General features: G+C 45.9%; 1 protein-coding gene across 1 annotated transcript in view; it reads right to left on the bottom strand.

Moving 5' to 3' along the window:
- BZW2 (basic leucine zipper and W2 domains 2) overlaps window positions 1–22,668 on the bottom strand; it is a 145,143-nt gene that overhangs the window by 63,997 nt on the left and 58,478 nt on the right. Inside the window, exons 2-3 of the mRNA XM_068235110.1 lie at window positions 9,807–9,871; window positions 7,267–7,443 (exon numbers count right to left, since the gene is read on the bottom strand). Of these exons, the coding sequence (XP_068091211.1) occupies window positions 7,267–7,443; window positions 9,807–9,871 (242 nt within the window). The remainder of the gene's footprint in view (window positions 1–7,266; window positions 7,444–9,806; window positions 9,872–22,668) is intronic.

The following is a 22,668-nucleotide window of genomic DNA, read 5'->3' as shown; positions in this document are numbered from 1 at the left end:
CTGATTTACATTCTGACATTTACCACTGGAGGTGACATCTTTAGCTCTGCCAGGTGATCTGAACAGAATGTTCGTTACTGAGAGTTCTATGCACAGGGGGGGCGGGGAAGGGGGGGGATAATGGTTGCTCTATTTCAGAAAAGGAATAGACTTCTCGTGGGAAAGGGGGTATCAACTGATTGGGATGAAGTTCAATCCTTGGTTACGGTTCTTAAAGAAGAACACCTGAAGTGATAGGAGTATGGAGGCTGCCATATTTTTTTTTCCCTATAAAGCAATACCATGTTTCCCGACGGCCCTGCTGATCCTCTGCCTCAAATACTTTTAGCCATAGCCCCTGAACAAGCATGCAGCAGGTCAGATGTTTCTGACTTTATTGTCAGATCTAACAAGATTAGCTGCATGCTGGTTTCTGGTGTGATTCAGACACTACTGAAGCCAAATAGACCAGCAGGGCTGCCAGGCAACTGGTATTGCTTAAAAGGAAATAAATATGGCAGCCTCCATATACTTCTCACTTCATGTTTCCTTTAATCTGAAGCCTCCATTAACAATGATGATCCTCTCTAAAAGTGCCCGGCTTACCCCAATGGTAGAACTGTCCCTCTGTCCCTGGGTCAGTGTAGATTGCCAGAATATTTATATTTTGCTTGTCACTATAGTCTCTAAATTGGAATCACTCTAACTTAAATAAAAAATATTTTCTATTCTACATAAAAAAAAAAAAAATTAAAAAAAAAAGCAAACCACAATCCATTCTTTTCACCGGCAGGCGAGCACTTTCTGCGGTCGGAGCGCGACTTATAATTAACCTGAGAGGAGAGGAAGTGGCTTGGCGTTAGAAGTCACGCTGGGTTTTCTCGCCTCTGGCGTTCAGCACATTTTCCTTCCTCGTAATGGATTGATAGCTCGCACCCGAGTGGTCGATGACTTTACACAAGTCTGCGAAGCAGTGAAAGGCCTCCCGCCAGTGGCAGGCGCGACATCGACACGAGGAGCACGCCGCTGTATTACTGCCCTGTGGGGGGCATCTGCCCCTTCCCAGGAGACCCTCTATATCCGCCTGCCTCGCTTTATTACTGCCCTGCGGAGGGAGTCTGCCCCTTCCCAGGAGACCCTCTATATCCTCCTGCCTCGCTGTATTACTGCCCAGCGGGGGGGGGGGGGGCGTCTGCCCCTTCCCGGGAGACCCTCTATATCCTCCTGCCTCGTTGTATTACTGCCCTGCGGGGGGCGTCTGCACCTTCCCGGGAGACCCTCTATATTCTCCTGCCTCGCTGTAGTACTGCCCTGCGGGGGGCGACTGCCCCTTCCCAGGAGACCCTCTATATCCTCCTGCCTCGCTGTAGTACTGCCCTGCGGGGGGCGTCTGCTCCTTCCCAGGAGACCCTCTATATCCTCCAGCCTCGCTCGGGAAAGGGCGTCTGCCCCTTCCCGGGAGACCCTCTATATCCTCCTGCCTCGCTGTATTACTGCCCTGCGGGGGGCGCCTGCCCCTTCCCAGGAGACCCTCTATATCCTCCTGCCTCGCTGTAGTACTGCCCTGCGGGGGGCGTCTGCACCTTCCCAGGAGACCCTCTCCTCCTGCCTCGCTGTATTACTGCCCTGCAGGGGGGGGGGGGGGGCGTCCGCCCCTTCCCAGGAGACCCTCTATATCCTCCTGCCTCGCTGTATTACTGCCCTACGGGGGGGCGCCTGCCCCTTCCCGGGAGACCCTCTATATCCTCCTGCCTCGCTGTATTACTGCCCTGCGGGGGGGGCGTCTGCCACTTCCCGGGAGACCCTCTATATCCTCCTGCCTCGCTGTATTACTGCCCTACGGGGGGGGGGGCGCCTGCCCCTTCCCGGGAGACCCTCTATATCCTCCTGCCTCGCTGTATTACTGCCCTGCGGGGGGACGTCTGCCCCTTCCCAGGAGACCCTCTGAAAAAAAACTTTCCTCACCCCGATTTGCAATTTGAAATGTACAAGTGGAAACATCTTTAGTGCCGGCAGGTGCAGCTCTGCTGAATGATTGTTTCTGAGAATTCCGAAGCCAGTACAAAATATACCAGCTCTCCCAGAATGCTCTGGGTGGGGAATCTATATCTTATCAACCTAGGCTGTGACATCAGTGGGACGACGGGGCTACATACCAATACACAGTAATATACTGTAGATATAGGAAGTATTTCTGATGCTGAAACCAGGAAAATTACTGTTAAAGTGGGTATCCTGAATAATTTACTGCATTCTGCTATATGTCACTACAGGGCCTCTTTACTGCATTCTGCTATATGTCACTACAGGGCCTCTTTACTGCATTCTACTATATGTCACTACAGGGCCTCTTTACTGCATTCTGCTATATGTCACTACAGGGCCTCTTTACTGCATTCTGCTATATGTCACTACAGGACCTCTGTACTGGAGGGCTGGATGGTGTAATGGTTAAGGGCTCTGCCTCTCTGACGCAGGAGACCAGGGTTCGAACCCTGGCTCTGCCTGTTCAGTAAGCCAGCACCTATTCAGTAGGAGACCTTTGGCAAGTCTCTCTAACACTGCTACTGCCTATAGAGCGCGCCCTAGTGGCTGCTGCTCTGGCGCTTTGAGTCCGCCAGGAGAAAAGCGCGATATAAATGTTATTTGTCTTGTCTTGTCTTGTCTTTACTGCATTCTGCTATATGTCACTACAGGGCCTCTTTACTGCATTCTGCTATATGTCACTACAGGGCCTCTTTACTGCATTCTACTATATGTCACTACAGGGCCTCATTACTGCATTCTGCTATATGTCACTACAGGGCCTCTTTACTGCATTCTACTATATGTCACTACAGGGCCTCTTTACTACATTCTGCTATATGTCACTACAGGGCCTCTTTACTGCATTCTACTATATGTCACTACAGGACCTCTTTACTGCATTCTGCTATATGTCACTACAGGGCCTCATTACTGCATTCTGCTATATGTCACTACAGGGCCTCTTTACTGCATTCTACTATATGTCACTACAGGGCCTCTTTACTACATTCTGCTATATGTCACTACAGGGCCTCTTTAAGCCTGGCTACATATGTTACATTGGCATCGTAGTTGTCCTGCATTTTTTCATTTTTATTGCTGTTTTTTTTTATTTTTTCTGCATTGTGACAATGGCACTGCAGGTCTTTTTTTTTCATGTGCGTCTTGCATTTAATTCAAGTCAATGGATACGCAGGAAAAAAGCATTTTTTGCAAAAATACAAAACTTGATTAGATACAATTCCATGTAAAATGAACTTAATTGGCATGCAAAGAAAGATTGCAATCCAAAAATTTGCATACAAACATAATCAAAAACCACAAAAGCGCAGGAGGGAAAAAAAACTAAGGAACATACCTTACAAAAAATTGTGCATGTACAGTGGGATGCAAAAGTTTGGGCAACTTTTGTTAATTGTCATGATTTTCCTGTATAAATCGTTGGTTGTTACAATAAAAAATGTCAGTTAAATATATCATATAGGAGACACACACAGTGATATTTGAGAAGTGAAATGAAGTTTATTGGATTTACAGAAAGTGCGCAATAATTGTTTAAACAAAATTAGGCAGGTGCATAAATTTGGGCACCAAAAAAAAGGAAATCAAATCAATAATTAGTAGATCCTTCTTTTGCAGAAATTACAGCCTCTAAACACTTCCTGTGGGTTCCAATGAGAGTCTGGATTCTGGCTGAAGGTATTTTGGACCATTTCTCTTTACAAAACATCTCTAGTTCATTCAGATGTGATGGCTTCTGAGCATGGACAGCTCTCTTTAACTGCTTGCCAACCGCATCACGCGATGGGCATGGCCACGGCAACAGCCCCAGGTTTTGGAATCAATAAAATCACAGTGCCCAAATTTATGCACCTGCCTAGTTTTATTTAAACTATTATTGCACACTTTCTGTAAATCCAATAAACTTCATTTCACTTCTCAAATATCACTGTGTGTGTCTCCTATATGATATTTAACTGACATTTTTCACTGCAACAACAAACGATTTATACAGGAAAATCATGCCGATTAACAAGGTTGCCCAAACTTTCGCATCCCACTGTATAAAAAGGCAGTAAAACCGCATGAATCACACAGATATGTGAACACCTCAGACACACTATATCGGATTTGCAAACGTTTTCCTGCATCTGCAAATTGGCGTGCACTGCCGCACTGGCTATTGATTTGAATGGCCTGCTCAGAAATCGCAAGGTGTTCGCGTTCATTGGTCGTGGTTTTTTTCTGCATTTCACATGCGATGAACGCAGATTAAAGGGGAACTGAAGTAAGAGGTATACGGAGGCTGCCATATTTATTTCCTTTTAATCAATACCAGTTGCCTGGCTGTCCTGCTGATCCTCTGCCTCTAATACTATTAGCCATAGCCCCTGAACAAGCATGCAGCAGATCAGGTGTTTCAGACTTTAAAGTCAGATCTGACAAGACTAGCTGCATGCTTGTTTCTGGTGTTATTCAGATACTACTGCAGAGAAATAGACCAGCAGGGCTGCAGTGTTCTCCCCAGAATTTTTTTCCAGCCGGGTGGCATGAAATAATAGCCGGGTGGCATGAAAAAGTAGCAGGGTGGGGCGTGATGAGAGAATGCAGGGCCGGCGCGTCTCTGCACAACTCTGCTTACATCATAGGAGGAGGTGAACCGATGACAGCCGGGTTCTCACCAAAACTAGCTGGGTGGAGCACCCGGCTAAAAGAGCCTGGGGAGAACACTGGGCTGCCAGGCAACTAGTATTGATTAAAAGGAAATAAATATGGCAGCCTCCGTATACCTCTTACTTCAGTTCCCCTTTAAAATGCAACCATGGAGTGATCGCAGAGCGCCACTAACCCCGAGAACGCTTGTATAACCGCGACGGGATGTGTGCTCCTTGCATAAGACTTTTATAAAGCCTCTCTTGTCTGATTTCTGGCTGTCACCACCAGTAAACACAAGAGTGTATTATTGATACAGAGATTAGCGGCCGAATCATCTGCAAGGTGGCGATTTCTCTGAGATGACATAAACCAATTAACACGCTGCTAAGAGGTATGATAAAGTGTTATCATGTGGCGTCGATCGTTCGCAGCTTGTCGTCTTCATGACACGTGGATGACCCCAGCGGGGAATAACTTCAGAAAAGTCTCCAAGACTCCCGACTGTCATCTCCAGCTCACAAACATATTTCAAATCCAACCTTTTCTCAACACAATTAAAAAGTATATACATGCTCTTATAATATCTCATGTGGACTATTGTAATGTACTTGTAACGATTGGTGTCAGCAGCACACAGAGAGAATCTGATTATTGATGATCTGCAGAATCATCAACAATACAGATGTACACCTGATTATGGATGATCTGCAGAATCACCAGTAATACAAGTATGACTAACCTCTGGACCCCTATAGAAGTGTAAGTGTTTGGTGCAACTGAAGGCTATCTCCCGCAAGGCGGGAGACACAGATAACTTCGGCCAAAGACCACCTGAGGAGCAGGTGGCCCTCGGCTGTGCAGGGACTAACTCCTTTAAGAGAGGAGATAGAGATAATCTGGCAGCCAGTGATTCCCTGGTAAACTGGTAATCAGACAGTACTGCAGCCAGGGGACTCCTATGGGATAGAGACCACTGGCTGCACTGCAGAAAGGACTCTCTGAGGAGCAAGAGGTCCTTGCAGCTAACTGACACTTGGTGGAATAGTGTCACGGATAGTACAGACAGACTGAACACTCAAGGGATGAGTGTCAGCCAGAAGGGTCGGGCAGGCCAGGTCGGCAACACACGAGCAGATAAGGTACAAAGACAGAAGGCTGATTCGGTAACCGGGTACAGGCAGGGTTGGCAACTGGTAGGCAGATAGGCAGAGGTACCGAATCAGAAAGCAAGAGAGAGGTCGACAGAGCAATTGGTCATAACAGATATAAAGCACAATCCTAGTCTGGGGTGTGAGGTCCTTGGTCTCGACACCCAGGAACTAGTCTAAAGAATAACACAGTGTCCTAAGCTTGGGTGTGAGGTCCTTGGTCTCAACACCCTGGAACTGGTCTAGAGTATAATACAGTAATAACAAGAGCGTAATCTGGCTAAGTGTGAATTCCCAGGTCCACCTGGTTCTAACACACTGTAGGATCTGACTGAGGTCTGAGTGCTCACACATAAGTATTCGCAACGGCAGACAACCAGCAACTGACAAGCACGATCTATATATACTCCAGCGCTCCTCAGCGCCGCCCCCAGCCACTCAGCCAATCAGGAGTTCCGCCGGAATCAGGTGATCGACCTGATCAGCTGATACCTCTCCTGCTGGCATAAAGGTCCTGCCTTCTAGCGCGCGCAGCTCTCCATCTGTGTGCACTAGAAGGCCCAGGCAAACCAGACGCATGCCGCTGTACGGAAACCGCCAGTCTGAATGCGGAGACAGCAGCCACGCCGCCAGACCGCGCGGCGGCATCTCCGCTATTCATTACAGTACTGCTTTGTGGACAACCAACTAACAGACTGGCACCGATCCAATCTGTACTGAACTCGGCTGCTCGTCTCATTCATCTCTCTTCTCGCTCTTCCTCTGCTGCTCCTCTCTGTCAAAATCTTCATTGGTTGCCAATTAACCAGAGGATCCAGTTGTAACCTACAAAGCTCTCCACAATCTCTCTCCCCTGTACATCTCCTCACTAGTTTCCAGATACCAACCCAACCGCAATCTCAGATCTGCAAATGAGCTTCTACTATCCTCCTCTAGAATTACCTCCTCGAATTTACCTATATAAGATTTCTTACGCACTTCACCCCTCCTCTGGAATCCTCTCCCACAACACATCCGTCACTCCCCAACCTTTCATATCTTTAAACACTCCCTCAAAACTCACTTTTTCCACCAAGCATCACTCTACCTTGCGCCAGTTCACCTTTTGACCTCTGGCCAAGTTGTACTTCTACTAAATAACCTACAGCACACTGTCTCTAGGTATGAATATTGTATACTACTCCAACTCTTATTTCCCACATTCCTGTAGACTGTAAGCACCCAAGGGCAGGGCTCTCACTCTTGTGTCTTGGAATTCGTTACACATTTATTCACATTAATTTTGTCACTGTAATTATCAGTTCTGTATTTTGTACCAACTCTGCATTTCATATTTTGGGGTTTACCATTGTCTGTATTATTTTGTACGCCATGTTTGTTTCTTATTTTGTACAGCGCCACAGAATATGTTGGTGCTTTATAAGTCAATAATAGTTTGGCGAAACTCGCCCCTTACCTAGCATGCTCCCCGCTATGAGGATGTCAAACAGCGTGTCCGCATAGCGGCGGTAGTCCAGGCGGGAGCCGGTGGTGTCCAGGAATTTCGCTAATGCCTCCAAGTCCCTTCCAGCCTCATTGAGTCCCTGGATGATGGTATCCCGAAACACTGTAGGTTCAAATTTCTCTTTTTCATCTGCAGAATTTCAGAAAAAGGAGAAAATTCTGAAATATTTCAGCCAAACTGCACCCAAAACTAAGCGAACAGGAGGATCAAGAACAATTTGGGTAATAAAAATTCAGGATGCAGTAAAAGCTGACCGAACTGACAGGTTTTTGGATTAGTCCATCACCTCATGGGGGATTCTCAGGGTTTTCAAAAGCATTTCCTGAATAGCAGTTGCTAAAGGTGGCCACACACCATACACTTTTTTAAATATCTGTTCAATTCAAAAGATACAATCAGTAAGAAAAATTGATTGCAATATTTCAAAAATCTGACCAATGTTCCACACACGCATATGTTTAGTTTCCCCCCATTCACAGTGGCACGTTATGGTCACACGTTATAAAGTCTTATAACGCAGCTTACCGCACTGCAATGCTAATCCTATGGGCCGTTCACAGTGCAACGTTAAAGTCGCATTGAAAATGTTGCGTTGTTGTAACTCGCTGCTTGCAGTGCGTTACCTCTATACGCAGACACGTTGCTTTTAAGAGAGACACTGTAACATCAAAAAGTTCCCCTGGGGGGTACTCGCCTCGGGAGGAGGAAGCCTCAGGGTCCCAATGAGGCTTCCCACGCCGTCCTCTGTCTCTCGGGGGTATCCCTGCAGCCCTCCGAACAGCGGCCCGACAAATCCGTCAGTTTGTTCAATATTTACCTTCCCGGCTCCAGCGGGGGCGCTGTTTCGGCTTTCGGCTCCAAAGTAGACGGAAATACCTGATCTCAGTCGGGTCCGCTCTTCTGCGCAGGTGCCGGAGACTTGCGCATGCACAGTACAGCAGACCCGATGGCAATCGGGTATTTCCGCATACTTCGGAGCCGAGAGCCGCCACAGCGCCTGCGCAGGAGCCGGGAAGGTAAATATTTACATCACCGCTGTTCGGAGGGTTGCAGCGAGACCCCCGAGGGACGGAGGACAGCGTGGGAAGCCTCATTGGGACCCTGAGGCTTCCCCCTCCCGAGGTGAGTACCCCCCAGGGGAACTTTTTGATGTTACAGGTTTTCTTTAACGTCGCATTAAACCGCTGCTGCTGTAAAAAAGTCTTTAACCACCTTACCCCCCGCGGTACGGATTTCTCCGTCCCTTTTTTCCCCCATAAAAAACCAAGGGACGGAGAAATCCGTACCTTCCGCGCTACCGCCGCTGTCCGCGCTCCCGCCGCTCGTGCACGCCGCCGCACGCTCGCCTGGAGATCAATGAACGGGAAAATCCATTCCCGTTCGTTGATCTAAGCCCCCGCAATGATCTGCTGCTTCTTTGAGAAATCATTGGGATTTGCCCAGCCTCATAGTGCTTCCTGTAAGCGTCCTTCTGGACGCTTACAGGTCGCATGTAAACAAACTCACCGTGGGCATCTTGTGGCCAAATAGTAAAACTACACCCTAAAGCATTTTACATATACAAATACATTAGCTTTACACAATAAATTAACTCATTACCTCCCACACTCCCCAATTTTTTTTTTTTTTGTAATTAAAAAAAAAATACAATAAAAAAAAACAAAAAACATAAATAGTTACCTTAGGGATTGAACTTTTTAAATATTTATTTTAAGAGGGTATAACACTGTTACTTTATAAACTACGGGCTTGTAATTAGGGATGGATGGAAAACTGAAAAAAATGCACCTTTATTTCCAAATAAAATATTGGCGCCAAACATTGTGATAGGGACATAATGTAAACGGTTTTATAACCGGGACAAATGGGCAAATTTCATGGGTTTTAATTACAGTAGCATGCATTATTTAAAAACTATAATGGCCGAAAACTGAAAAATAATTTTTTCCCCCTTATTTTTTCCTATTTTCCCATTAAAACACATTTAGAATAAAATAATTCTTGGCATAATGTCCCACCTAAAGAAAGCCTAATTGGTGGCGAAAAAAACAAGATATAGTTAATTTCATTGTGATAAGTAATAATAAAGTTATAGACGAATGAATGGAAGGAGCGCTGAAAGGTGAAAATTGCTCTGGTGTTTAAGGGGTAAAACCCCTCAGTGGTGAAGTGGTTAATATTGAAGGAGCAAAGTCCCCAGACTTGTTGACTGATAACCCTTCTGTTCTCTTGTGAGCCATCCCATCTTTACTGCACTGCAGCAAAATGAGGCCTTTTCCTGCACTGAACCAATTTCAGTCAAGCCAGTAGGGGGAGCTCTGAACAAACAGCACTCTTTCATTGGTGACATTTAATATTTTGCTGATGAAAAAAAAAATATATATATATATATTTTTAGTGCTACCCCTAATAATAAGTAAACCAAAAAAATAAAAGATACCCATAAAACTCAAACAGACCCCATTCCCATGTTCAAAAGGCTGTACACTTACCCCTCTTTCTGGTTTTAAACCTTTGGCCCGTTAGCACTGGCTTCTGATGCTTATTCATAAAATTTCTGCAAAATAATGATAAGAAGAAAAATTTCTCAATGGTCAAGTTCTCTTCATTATAAAAATCAGCAAAACAATCAGGTTTGGTGAATATGGTACTACCAAAACCAAGCGTTCTGAAACCAGCACATTGAATTAATTATCCTATACAGTATACAGTCAACAAGATGCTAATCATTTTAGCTTGCATGAAAATGTAATGCAAATTGTATGCAGTTTGGAACAGTTACCATGTTTGCAGCTGTTGGATATAATAAGCTCATAATTTTCCTTCCAAGACCGGTGTGATAAACTAAAAAAGAAACTATTGTGTCCCTTCACACTGAGACGCAAACGTAACGGATGCAGAAACCGCAGGGGTGCAGCTAGGCCCAGGCTAACCAGGCGGCTGCCTGGGGCCTCACCCACAGGAGGGGCCTCCCAAGTTACCGGGCCCCCTGACTGTAATTTGTATGACTGCCGCAGACACCTTTGGCTACCTATACCTGGGGCTTTGACTACCTATACTGGAGGTGGCTACCTATACTGAGGGGGTGCTCCTTGGGCTACCTACCTACACTGAAGAACCACCTACTTGGGAGGACGGGGCCTTTGGCTACCTCTGACAGGGAGGGGGGGGGGAGCACAAGTGATGAGAAGGGGCCTCTGACAAGGGGGGGGGGGGGCGGGGGCACAAGTGATGAATGATTCACCATGAACCAATGAGAATTTTCCTGTTGCAGCAGCATTACCATTTTTTTTGTCTTTGCAAACCAATGGAACCCCCCATCAGGGCCGGATTTAAGCCAAGGCCCCTAGGCAATGGCCTAGGCTAGGGCACCAGGAGGAAGGGCACCAAAGCAGCAGGCCAAACTTATGCAGCATTTGCAATCTTGCAAATGCTGCAATGCAGGGAGATCAGGCAAGCACCTGACTGCGGTACTCTGCTGCCAGCCACCTGTGCAGCAGCCACCTGGCTCTCTGTTCATGTTTGCATTGTGGCCGGCAGCTATGGACTTGGGCAGCATTGGAAACAGTGGGGAAGAGGAAGCTTCTGCACTGGAGAAGAGCGGAGAATTGAGTGACACTGATGGCTGCTGCGGTGTGAAGTGAAAGGGGGCGAAGGAGGGATTAAGGGAGTCGTCTGGCTACTGATACTAGAGGGAAAGGGGGAGGGGTCATCTGGCTAGCTATACTAGAGGGAAAGGGGGAGGGGTCATCTGGCTAGCTATACTAGAGGGAAAGGGGGAGGGGTCATCTGGCTACCTATACTAGAGGGAAAGGGGGAGGGATCATCTGGCTACCTATACTGGAGGGGGGGGGGGCGGTATTGGGATTGAGGGAGTCTTCTGGCTACCGATACTAGAGGGAAAGGGGGAGGGGTCATCTGGCTACCTATACTGGAGTGGGGCGGCTGGTGACAGCAGCCTTGGGCGGTAAAGAGTAGAAATCCAGCCCTGCCCCCCATGCCTCTTCTGGTCACCGATGCCCTGCAGTGGACTAAACGTTATCGGTGGAGTCAAAAAGCTACGAGACAATTAAGCATCCGTTCCAATAGGCTTACACCGTCCATTCCCATAGGCTTACATTGCGTCCGATTTGCGGCGGGATCATGTAACGTTTACGGAAAAATTCCGCAGGTCAGGACTTTGCAGTGCAGTCCTTGCGCGCTGCTTTTGTGTTCCCGAAGTGGCGAGGAGGATCTTGGCTGCTGCAACTGACATAGTAGTGTCACATGACCACCTCTGGCTGAGGTCTCTGTAGGTGAGTATGAAAGGGGGGGGGATTACTTTGTATATCTGTTGTAAAAGGGGGGGAATTAAGCAGGAAAAAAATTGTGTTCATCTGGTTTTAGAGAGACATGAATAATTAAAATGAAAAGATCCAGCTCACCGCTCATCCCCTATAAGTGATCTGATAATCTATGGCCAGCGGTGTATAATCTCCGTCCATCTCACTGATGAGCAGCGATCACACGCGGCTGCCAATCAGTCCCCTCGCCATCCCACAAGGACAGGCACATGCTAAGCAGAGCGGTATGTGGATTAATGATCGTTTGTGGGAAACGTTTCTCAGTACGTGACGGGCATGCAGATGACCCCACCACTGATCTTCGCTTTGTTTTTAGCACAAATTAATGATCAAGCTCAGTCATTTCACACAGGCCGCGTTCTATCCCAAAGACAAGACTACAAGAGCGTTATTAAAGACCAAACAGAGAGTTCGTCTCACGACTCGATTCCGTGAGATTAGCAGGGAGAGCGGTAACGAGACGGGCGACCCGTTAACCTTGTGTGCTGCTACTTGTCCGTCGTGTACAATGATGCTAAATAGATGAACAAAGGAAGAATAAGACACATTAAATGTTGTCTCATGCTAAAAATCGCCATCGTAATTATTCAACGCTTTGCTGCAATTTTACGTGATCACCTGCATGCAACGCTTTTTCAATTGCAAAAGCTGCAGTGCGAATTCTCCCAAAAAGTCACTGCACTGGCGATTTGCCGATCAACGGCGACCGGCAATAGCAATGCAAACGCTGCAGAATCACCCACGGTATGAAACAGCAGTAAATGCTTCATGCAGAGAAAGATTAGGATGAAATGGGGCCCCAAATAATATAGCGTTTTTTGCCCACCGCAGATGGTCACCTGGCTTTCTTTTTTAATAAGATTTGGTGGGGGAAATCATCTACCAGGCCCCTAGACTCTGTCCAGGCCCTAGGCAGGGGCGTAGTTATAGGGGTTGCAGAGGTTGCAACTGCATCAGGGCCCAGATGGGCCAGAGGGGTCCCGATGGGCCCTCCCTCAACTGCAGTATTAGCTCTCTATTGGTCCTGTGCTTATAATAATAGTGTTTATCATTAACAGACTGTTCCCCATCTGTTATGATCGCTTCTGCAGCGTTTTCTGCTGACTGCAGTGGTATTGCAAACCAAGCAGTTCTAATGTCATTACATGCATTTGCTTGCATAGTTTGGTTTGCACTTAAACTAGTTGCTGATTCCATCTGCAGTCGCTCTGAAGTTAATGACAGTTTAATATGCTTTTGTGTAAACAAACATTGTCTGCTGCAGTGGAGGGGCGGTCCCTTTCCTGCAGGCTGCATATCATTGTCTGCCTTTTCCTGCTATCAGCCTGTGATTAATTACCATTCACTTGTGTGGGAATCTGCAGGTCTGCTCCCATTGGATGACCTCAGTATAAAGAACTGCTTCCTGCAATGCCTCATGGGCTATCATAGTTTCAGACTCTATCTGTTACTCTGCTCGTGCCCCACCTCGTTCCTGGTCCGTGTGGACTGCGCTGACTCCTGCGAAGGGGTCAGCGAGTCCTCCTAGTTCTGCTCTTGTTCTAGAAGTTGCTACTTGCTTGTCTTGTGTCATATATTGGTTCATCGCCAATATATACGCATACTTGCGCATTTTGTTATTTTCCTTGTATTCGTGTTACGTTAATATATCAGTGTCGCTGATATATACGTACACGAACTGTTTATTTCCTGTGTTCAGTTAGTCAGTTTTCCAGCACGTTTTGGTAGTTTGCGCGTATCGTGAACACCCGTGCTGAGCTAGTTATCCTGTTCCTGGTCCTGTTTGTGGATTGCGTTCATCTCTGCGAAGAGATAACGAATCCTGTTCCTGGTCCTGTTTGTGGATTGCGTTCATCTCTGCGAAGAGATAGCGAATCCTTCTGAGTCCTGTTCCCTGTATTACTTCAGTCTTAGTCAGAGTTCCTGCTTATGTCATATATCGGTTCATTGCCGATATATACATATGTTAGTCAGAAGTTACAAATAGTTTCATTGATAGCTGTAATTGTAATACGCTAGGAAAACATACTTATTGTATATTTATCTGTGTTACGTTCATCTATCTCGATCCTGCTATTTCCTGTCTCTCCTGTCCTGTCTTTGTGAGGCACGCCATCGCCGCAACGCATTGGCTGCCTCATTCCAGTCTGTCTGGTTTTGGACGCTTGCTGTCGCTAAGTAGCCGCTAGCTAGCAAGCGTTCATTCTGTCTACCTGTCCTGATCTCCTCAGTTCTGGTTTATGCGCTCAGCGCTACTTTGCGCTGAGACGTTATTACGAAAGTGTTTGTGGCTGTTCAGATCTGCACCGGCTCTGTGCACCACAATCTCCTATTGGAGTCAGTCCTCTCCTCCACTAAACTGGGGATATCCTGATCCCTTGTGCTGGTGTGTGTACCTCCTTCACGTCAGCTTATGTGTTGTATGCTGACTGTGGAGATTACACCCCCAAGCTTAACATTATGATAGCCCCATTACCAATCCCCATTGTGGGGGGGGTTCCCAGCAAAAATGACACTGTTTGTTATGGTTCCTGTACCTTTAAGAAATTTGAGAAGCTCAATTCTGAAACAGAAAATGATTTTTTTTCTGAATGTGCCAGGTTCCTGGCCAATCCTGAGCTCCAGGCTACTCCTGTTTCAACGTGGGCCCCCCAGCTAGTTTATGTTTTATTTAAGGGAAGATTGTTTCAGTGGGCCTACGATGTCTTGGATCATACCAATTTAAAAGAAAGACCACTGGAATTTCTAGCGTTTGTGATCCATAACTGGCTGCGCAAAACCGATTTGCCTAGCCCTTTTGATAAGCTCCTGGCAGCTTGTCAATCAGCTGCTCCTTCTACTGCCTACAAAAATAATCAGCAAGCAGATAATTGTTCTGATAACTTTTCTTCTGCTAAGGCAGCAGGGTCTAAAGCCAAACGTAAACGCTCCAAAAGAAAAGCGTTACAATCAGCGGAGTCGTTGCCCTTGGCGACTGCGCATCAGATCTGTAATGAGACTCCGCCAGTAGTAGATAATGAAATTCAGTCACCATTCAGGGGAGTCAAATGGACCTATGAAACTACTAATGAACTTTCATTGCTAGCCAGGGAAAATAAAAGTTCTTGTTTAAATGAATTATCTGAATATGATTATGAAGATATATTACAGAGTATTGAACAGATCAATTTATTCGTGCAGCAAGGGAAATTTGCATACACTACAGTTCAATACTTGCTACAGGTATTGGAGATCCTTAGGAATAAAAAATCGGCCAATCACCTGCTAAATAACCCAATGTATGTTTCTGCCACTAACACATTTGCAAACTATGATCAGCCGGAATGCTCAGCTGTTAAATATGCATGGGATCCTCCATTTGAGAAAGGAGAGATGGAAGCTCTGGTCTATGAATGGAAGAAAGATGCAAGTTCATTTTGTCAGTTTTACAGTGCAAAAAGTGAATTAGTATTGAATGCATGCATTAAGTCTGCTTATAACCTAATAAAAACTGGTGTGTGTGGGTATGACTTTGTGGCTCCATTGATCGATGTGTGGAGAATGATTCTGGACGATTTTTATGCAATTCAATCAGTTGATACCAGGGAAGACACACTGTCAAGTGGAGATTGTTCCACTTCCTCAGTTCCTGAGGACTCGCCTGCTTCAGCACCTTTGGCTGATTCAGCGAGTGATTCTGAGCTCCTTTTGTGTGAAATTGAAGTTCCTGTAATTCCACCCTGTACCATGGATAACTCAGTGTTACTTCCCAGTAAGACAGAAATTACTAATACTTCCTTAATCTTGCCCTGCACAAATTTCTCAGCAGAGGACCCAGAAGTCCTGCTGACTTTCGAGTCCAGCCTAGCCAGTACTCATGACTCTTTGTTTAGTGAAACAGACACCAGAAAAATCTTGCCTGTCTCTGCAAACACTTCTGCAGAAATTACCTGTGTTAATAAAGTTCAACTCCTGTCTGATCCAGCAGATGCCAATAGATGCACTATATCAGTTTCCGAGTCCCAGCAATCCTGTCTAGTAAACTCAGAACCCCAGCATCTGAATTTTCCAATTTTACAAATGAATGGTGATTCAGATGCGCAAACATTGTGTCTTGATCTTCCTGTTTCTACACCTCGCTCTAGTTTCGTGAATAGCTCAGAGCATCTGCTATGTGAACCTGAAATCGCAGAATTATTACCTTGTTCAGAAAATTTTCCAATAAATTTGCCCTGTACCATGAATTGTGCAGTAGATCTCTCCAATGAAACTCAGGTCACAGAATCATTATGCTGTCCAGCAGGTGCTTCCATGGTTTTGCCCTGCAATATGGACTGTTCAGTGATCCTGTCCAGTGAAGCTGTGGTCGCAGAGTCTTATGCTTCACCCAGTACTTTGGATACTTTAAACCCTTTAGCAGAGGAGGCTGAAGCACTGCTTACCTCAGTTGGTGTTGCAGTAATATTCACTTGTCTAGCAGCTGTTTTGGAATTACAGTCTGCTCTAATAAAACTTGATGAATTTCTGCCCAGCGAAGCAGAAGCCATTGAAATATTGTCCTCGTCAGCAAGTGTGTTAGATACCTTGCCCTGTACACAGTCTGATTTAACCAATGTTGTTGAGTCCCTCTCCAGTGTTGTAACAGCCGAGGAACTCCAGCCCTGTCCTCTGAATGTTTCAAAAGTCTTGCCCTGTAACATGGATAATTCTGACTCGCTGGAAAAAATAATAGAAATCTCAGAATTTCAGTCCGGGTTAATGAGTGTTTCTGAAACCCAGCCCTGTATCCTGGAAAATTCTGGTTCTCTGGCCGGTGTGGCAGAAGTTCCTGAGTCCCCTTCCTGTCCAGTGAGTTACTCAGTTTTGCCTAGTTCAGTGGGGATTGCTGCACTACTGACTTGTTTTGCAGCCCTTCATGAGCTCCAATCCAGTGTATTTGATGAGTCTCTGTCTAGTCCAGAAGAAGCTATGGGAACCCTGTCTAGTTCAGTGCATACATCAGAAGATTTGTCCTGTCTTGTAAATGCCCCTGAACATGATTTGTTAATAACTTTGCTGGAATCAGAGACATCTAAGTCTAATCCTGCATTTTTTAGTGACAATCCAGTAACTGTGAAGTCTAGTCATGATGATTTTTTTTTGCCCAGTCCTGGTTTCGGTCCTACCTTGACTGACTTTGAGGTTTGCAGTTCCTTGACATGCCCAGAAGTCTCTCTTGTGCCAGTGTGCCCAGATGTGCTTCGTATGCCAGAGTGCCCAAGTGTGTCTGTGTTGGCGTGCTCACACGCTTCCCTAGTGGAGACATGTTCTGATGTTGCCGGTTGGCCTGCATGCCCGGAGATGGTTCTGGTCCCTAAAAACCCTGATCTTGATGTTTGTCCTTGTGACCCTGACTCTAGAGTTGCCCTGGGTTCCATAGGGGTTCTTGATGGTTCTCCATGTGAACCTAAGGGGCGTTCTGACCTGTGGGGATCTCTTTGGAGCTTCCAAGTGTTCTGGGAGATCTCTGAGGAAACTTGTCCTGGTACCTTGGACTGGTTCAACGGTGGGTTTTGTGTTGGTGGGGACAGTTCCGGTGGGCATTGTAAAGGCTTTGGCGTTTTTGGACAGTCCCGAGAAGGCGGTGGGTATCGCTCAGAGAGTTTCTGGGGGCTTTTCTCTGGAAGTCGTGGTTCTGATGGGTATCACACTGAGGCTTGTAGTACTGACGGGCATGGTTCGGTAGGTTCTGGTTCCAATTGGTCTAGTTTTGGTGAGACTGATTCGGGAATTTGGTTTTGTCGGACGGATCCGACCTTCATGAATTTTCAGTCAGATCAGTTTGCTGGATTTCCCACTTCTGATTTTTTGGTTTGGGTGGTTCAGGAGAAATATGTCAGTTTTCATAGGCGTCCAGAGGCCGCGTTTAAGGGAGGGGGTACTGTTATGATCGCTTCTGCAGCGTTTTCTGCTGACTGCAGTGGTATTGCAAACCAAGCAGTTCTAATGTCATTACATGCATTTGCTTGCATAGTTTGGTTTGCACTTAAACTAGTTGCTGATTCCATCTGCAGTCGCTCTGAAGTTAATGACAGTTTAATATGCTTTTGTGTAAACAAACATTGTCTGCTGCAGTGGAGGGGCGGTCCCTTTCCTGCAGGCTGCATATCAATGGGCTCTATTCTCAAAGAGCCAAAAGTACCGCAAAATTTTACCGGTAAATTCCCGCCAGCGGTAAACTCCGCATTTTTTTAGCATTCACTAACATTTTCCGCATGTTTGCCGCATGCGGGAAAAAAGATGCGGAAACAGGCATTATTCATGCGGGAATCATGCGGTAAAAAGGTCGCATGAAAAAGTGTTTAAAAAAAAAAAGTTAAAGTCCACCAAGCACAGCCCTTAAGCCTCCACACTTCATTAAAGTCAATGGGATGCGGAATATATCACCTACTTCTTGTAGGTGATAAAAATTCGGTAATTAACGAAGAAAAGATGCGCCTGAACATCTTTGAGAATTGATCTTTTATTGCGGAAAATACCGACTTTTGCGGAAATTTTACCGCATGAATCCCGCACTTTTATCACACTTTTTCCGCATGCGGAAAAAACATGCGGAACATTTTGAGAATCCCAACTTGCCGGTATTTTGGGTGCAAACTTCCCGCATGTACTTTACCGCATGCGGAAACTCATTGAGAATAGAGCCCATTGTCTGCCTTTTCCTGCTATCAGCCTGTGATTAATTACCATTCACTTGTGTGGGAATCTGCAGGTCTGCTCCCATTGGATGACCTCAGTATAAAGAACTGCTTCCTGCAATGCCTCATGGGCTATCATAGTTTCAGACTCTATCTGTTACTCTGCTCGTGCCCCACCTCGTTCCTGGTCCGTGTGGACTGCGCTGACTCCTGCGAAGGGGTCAGCGAGTCCTCCTAGTTCTGCTCTTGTTCTAGAAGTTGCTACTTGCTTGTCTTGTGTCATATATTGGTTCATCGCCAATATATACGCATACTTGCGCATTTTGTTATTTTCCTTGTATTCGTGTTACGTTAATATATCAGTGTCGCTGATATATACGTACACGAACTGTTTATTTCCTGTGTTCAGTTAGTCAGTTTTCCAGCACGTTTTGGTAGTTTGCGCGTATCGTGAACACCCGTGCTGAGCTAGTTATCCTGTTCCTGGTCCTGTTTGTGGATTGCGTTCATCTCTGCGAAGAGATAACGAATCCTTCTGAATCCTGTTCCTGGTCCTGTTTGTGGATTGCGTTCATCTCTGCGAAGAGATAGCGAATCCTTCTGAGTCCTGTTCCCTGTATTACTTCAGTCTTAGTCAGAGTTCCTGCTTATGTCATATATCGGTTCATTGCCAATATATACATATGTTAGTCAGACGTTACGAATAGTTTCATTGATAGCTGTAATTGTAATACGCTAGGAAAACATACTTATTGTATATTTATCTGTGTTACGTTCATCTATCTCGATCCTGCTATTTCCTGTCTCTCCTGTCCTGTCTTTGTGAGGCACGCCATCGCCGCAACGCATTGGCTGCCTCATTCCAGTCTGTCTGGTTTTGGACGCTTGCTGTCGCTAAGTAATCGCTAGCTGGCAAGCGTTCATTCTGTCTACCTGTCCTGATCTCCTCAGTCCTGGTTTATGCGCTCAGCGCTACTTTGCGCTGAGACGTTATTACGAAAGTGTTTGTGGCTGTTCAGATCTGCACCGGCTCTGTGCACCACAATCTCCTATTGGAGTCAGTCCTCTCCTCCACTAAACTGGGGATATCCTGATCCCTTGTGCTGGTGTGTGTACCTCCTTCACGTCAGCTTATGTGTTGTATGCTGACTGTGGAGATTACACCCCCAAGCTTAACACCATCCCCTTCTTGTACCTCTGACACTGTAGATGCCATTGGCAGGTTTTGGTACATCATTTCAATTGTTATGTACATAGTGCATTGGGGGGCCCAATGTAAAACTTGCATCAGGGCCCACAGCTCCTTAGCTACGCCACTGACCCTAGGCAACTGCCTAGGTTTCTACATATCCATATAGATAAAAAGTCATGCATATTCCACTTCTCAAAGCTTCTTTTCTCTTGTTAACAATACATATATGATGATCTATCCTCCACCAAAAGCCCCCTTCTGTGAATAGTCTCACCAGATATCTCTGACCACTGCTAGACTGGTCATATATATGCACAATATCCAGGGAGCCTCAGGTTCCTGGTGCCTCTATTGCTGTAGATATCGCATAACATGCACAGTATTCAGCATTCCATATCCTGCTCTGCAGTTACCCAAAGAAACCCATTTAACTAGGAAGCAATGGTCAGCATGGCCCTATGCATGGGATATCTACCGTCCTGGTGACGTCGGTGGAGCGCAGAAGAAGCCGACCCGGAACCCGACCTGGCGAGGTCAGCTGCACCAGCGGAGAGTACCGGGAGCCACCGGAGCTGCGGCGAGGGCACAGGACGGCTGCCACGGGCTGGAGGAAGCCCCAGGTAAGTGGATCTTTTTTTTTTTTTTAAATCAGCTTGGACCGTGATATAGAGACTTGTGATGAGGCCTGCCAGGCCTGGATGTAGCGCACTGGTGGCTTTTTATAAGTATAGTTTATCAGCTATAGCTCTTTGATATATGTATGAAATTAAAAAACTGCCTAGGTTTGCCTGGGGGATGATTCGGCTCTGACCTGATGCACTATGCAACCGTTGCCATGCAACCTTATCATTGTATAGTGCATCCAGCTCTAAATCCGTTGCGTTGTGTCACAGCAGACAATATTATCAGTGCGATCCAATGATATTCCTATGGGGCTTTCACATTTAGTGCGGTGTGATGCAGAGGGGTTCCGACGCGGTAACGCACAACATTCTGTGCGATAACAGGGCAGTGTGTGCGTTCACAGTGGGAACGAGGCAGACGTTCATTGTACTGCGTGCTACACTGTATAGTGCTTCCTAGCACTGCGACTTTTCAGCTATGATCACAACTAAACTGATTGTGATCTCCTCTGAGGACAATCAGTCATCATATGATAGAACATTATACTAGGATTAGATTATGAGCTCCTCTGAGGACAGTCAGTGACATGACTATGTACTCGGTAATGTGCTTCAGAAAATGTCAGTGCTATATAAATACATAATAATAAGGTATGGTATTATTCTAGGACTATGGCAGGATTAGATTGTTAGCTCCTCTGAGGACAGTCAGTGACATGACTATGTACTCTGTAATGTGCTGCAGAAGATGTCAGTGCTATATAAATACATAATAATATGGTATGGCATTATTCTAGGACTATGGTAGGATTAGATTGTGAGCTCCTCTGAGGACAGTCAGTGACATGACTATGTACTCACTGCACTGGCTACCAGTAGAATGGAGAATACTCTTCAAGATTGGACGGCTGACATTCAAATCCCTGCACAATCTGGGCCCTGGATACATGAAGGACTTGCTGAAGCTGCACCACACCTCTCACAACCTCAGATCAGAAAGTTCTATAAACTTGGTCACTCCCAGAGTGCACCTCAAAAAATCTGGAGATAGAGCCTTCTGTCATGCTGCCCCTACTCTTTGGAACTCCCTGCCACACCCAGTAAAGACAGCACCATCCCTGGAGCTATTCAAATCCAGACTGAAAAGCCACCTGTTTAGCCTGGCATTTCCAGACTTATAAAATTCTTCCCCTGTACCACGATGGTCGGAGCCATGCTTATGCGCTTTGAGTCCCACGGGAGAAAAGCGCTTTACAAATGTTATTTGTTGTTGTTGTACTCTGTAATGTGCTGCAGAAGGTGTCAGTGCTATATAAATACATAATATTATGGTATGGCATTATTCTAGGACTATGGCAGGAGTAGAGATTGTGAGCTCCTCTGAGGACAGTCAGTGACATGACTATGTACTCTGTAAAGTGCTGAAGAAGATGTCAGTGCTATATAAATACATAATAATATGGTAGGACATTAGACTATGACTATGGTAGGATTAGATTGTGAGCTCCTCTGAGGACAGTCAGTGACATGACTATGTACTCTGTAATGTGCTGCAGAAGGTGTCAGTGCTATATAAATACATAATATTATGGTATGGCATTATTCTAGGACTATGGCAGGAGAAGAGATTGTGAGCTCCTCTGAGGACAGTCAGTGACATGACTATGTACTCTGTAAAGTGCTGCAGGAGATGTCAGTGCTATATAAATACATAATAATAATATGGTAGGACATTAGACTATGACTATGGTAGGATTAGATTGTGAGCTTCTCTGAGGACAGTCAGTGACATGACTATGTACTCTGTAATGTGCTGCAGAAGATATCAGTGCTATATAAATACATAATAATATAGTAGGACATTAGACTATGACTGTGGTAGGATTAGAGTGTGAGCTCCTCTGAGGACAGTCAGTGACATGACTATGTACTGCAGAGATCTCAGCACTGTATAAATATGCAGCATATATTAATAAGTAGTAGTAGTATTATTAGTATTATCATCTGTATATGGCAGTTGTAGCTTAGTGCCCGCAGCACACTGGCAGCTGTACACACTACACAAGTGACCAGGGCGGCCAGTATAAGGCATGACAGGAATGCGATGTGTGACATGTTTATTTTCCCCTCTGCGATATGACAAGTGTCGGGTTGGCAGGATATTATTTTGAGCGGCGCAGCATCTGTAGTGCAGCTATATTTAGCTCTACATTCCGGTAATCTGCTCTGCAGTATCAGGGTCAGCGGCACAAGGTGCTCGCCCCAGCTGGCTGCGATAGCAGGGACGGATCTAGGGGGGGGGCAAGCGGGTCTCTTGCCCCAGGCGCAGTTTGTTAAATTCTTAAAAAGGCGGCAAAATGTGGATGGGGAATGGCAGTTTAGGCGCCAAAACCTGACGTTGCCCCAGGCGCAACTTGGGGCAACTTGGTCTAGATCCGTCCCTGTGCGATAGAACGCGAATCATGCGACGATCGAGACAACTTCCTGCTCACAGGGATCTTATGGAAACTTGTCCCCAAACAGCACTTCAATAACTGCTA

The sequence above is a fragment of the Hyperolius riggenbachi genome, chromosome 5 (genome assembly GCF_040937935.1).
Source record: "Hyperolius riggenbachi isolate aHypRig1 chromosome 5, aHypRig1.pri, whole genome shotgun sequence".
NCBI classification, from domain to species: Eukaryota; Metazoa; Chordata; class Amphibia; order Anura; family Hyperoliidae; genus Hyperolius; species Hyperolius riggenbachi.
This window is presented reverse-complemented; position numbering and strand designations above follow the sequence as displayed.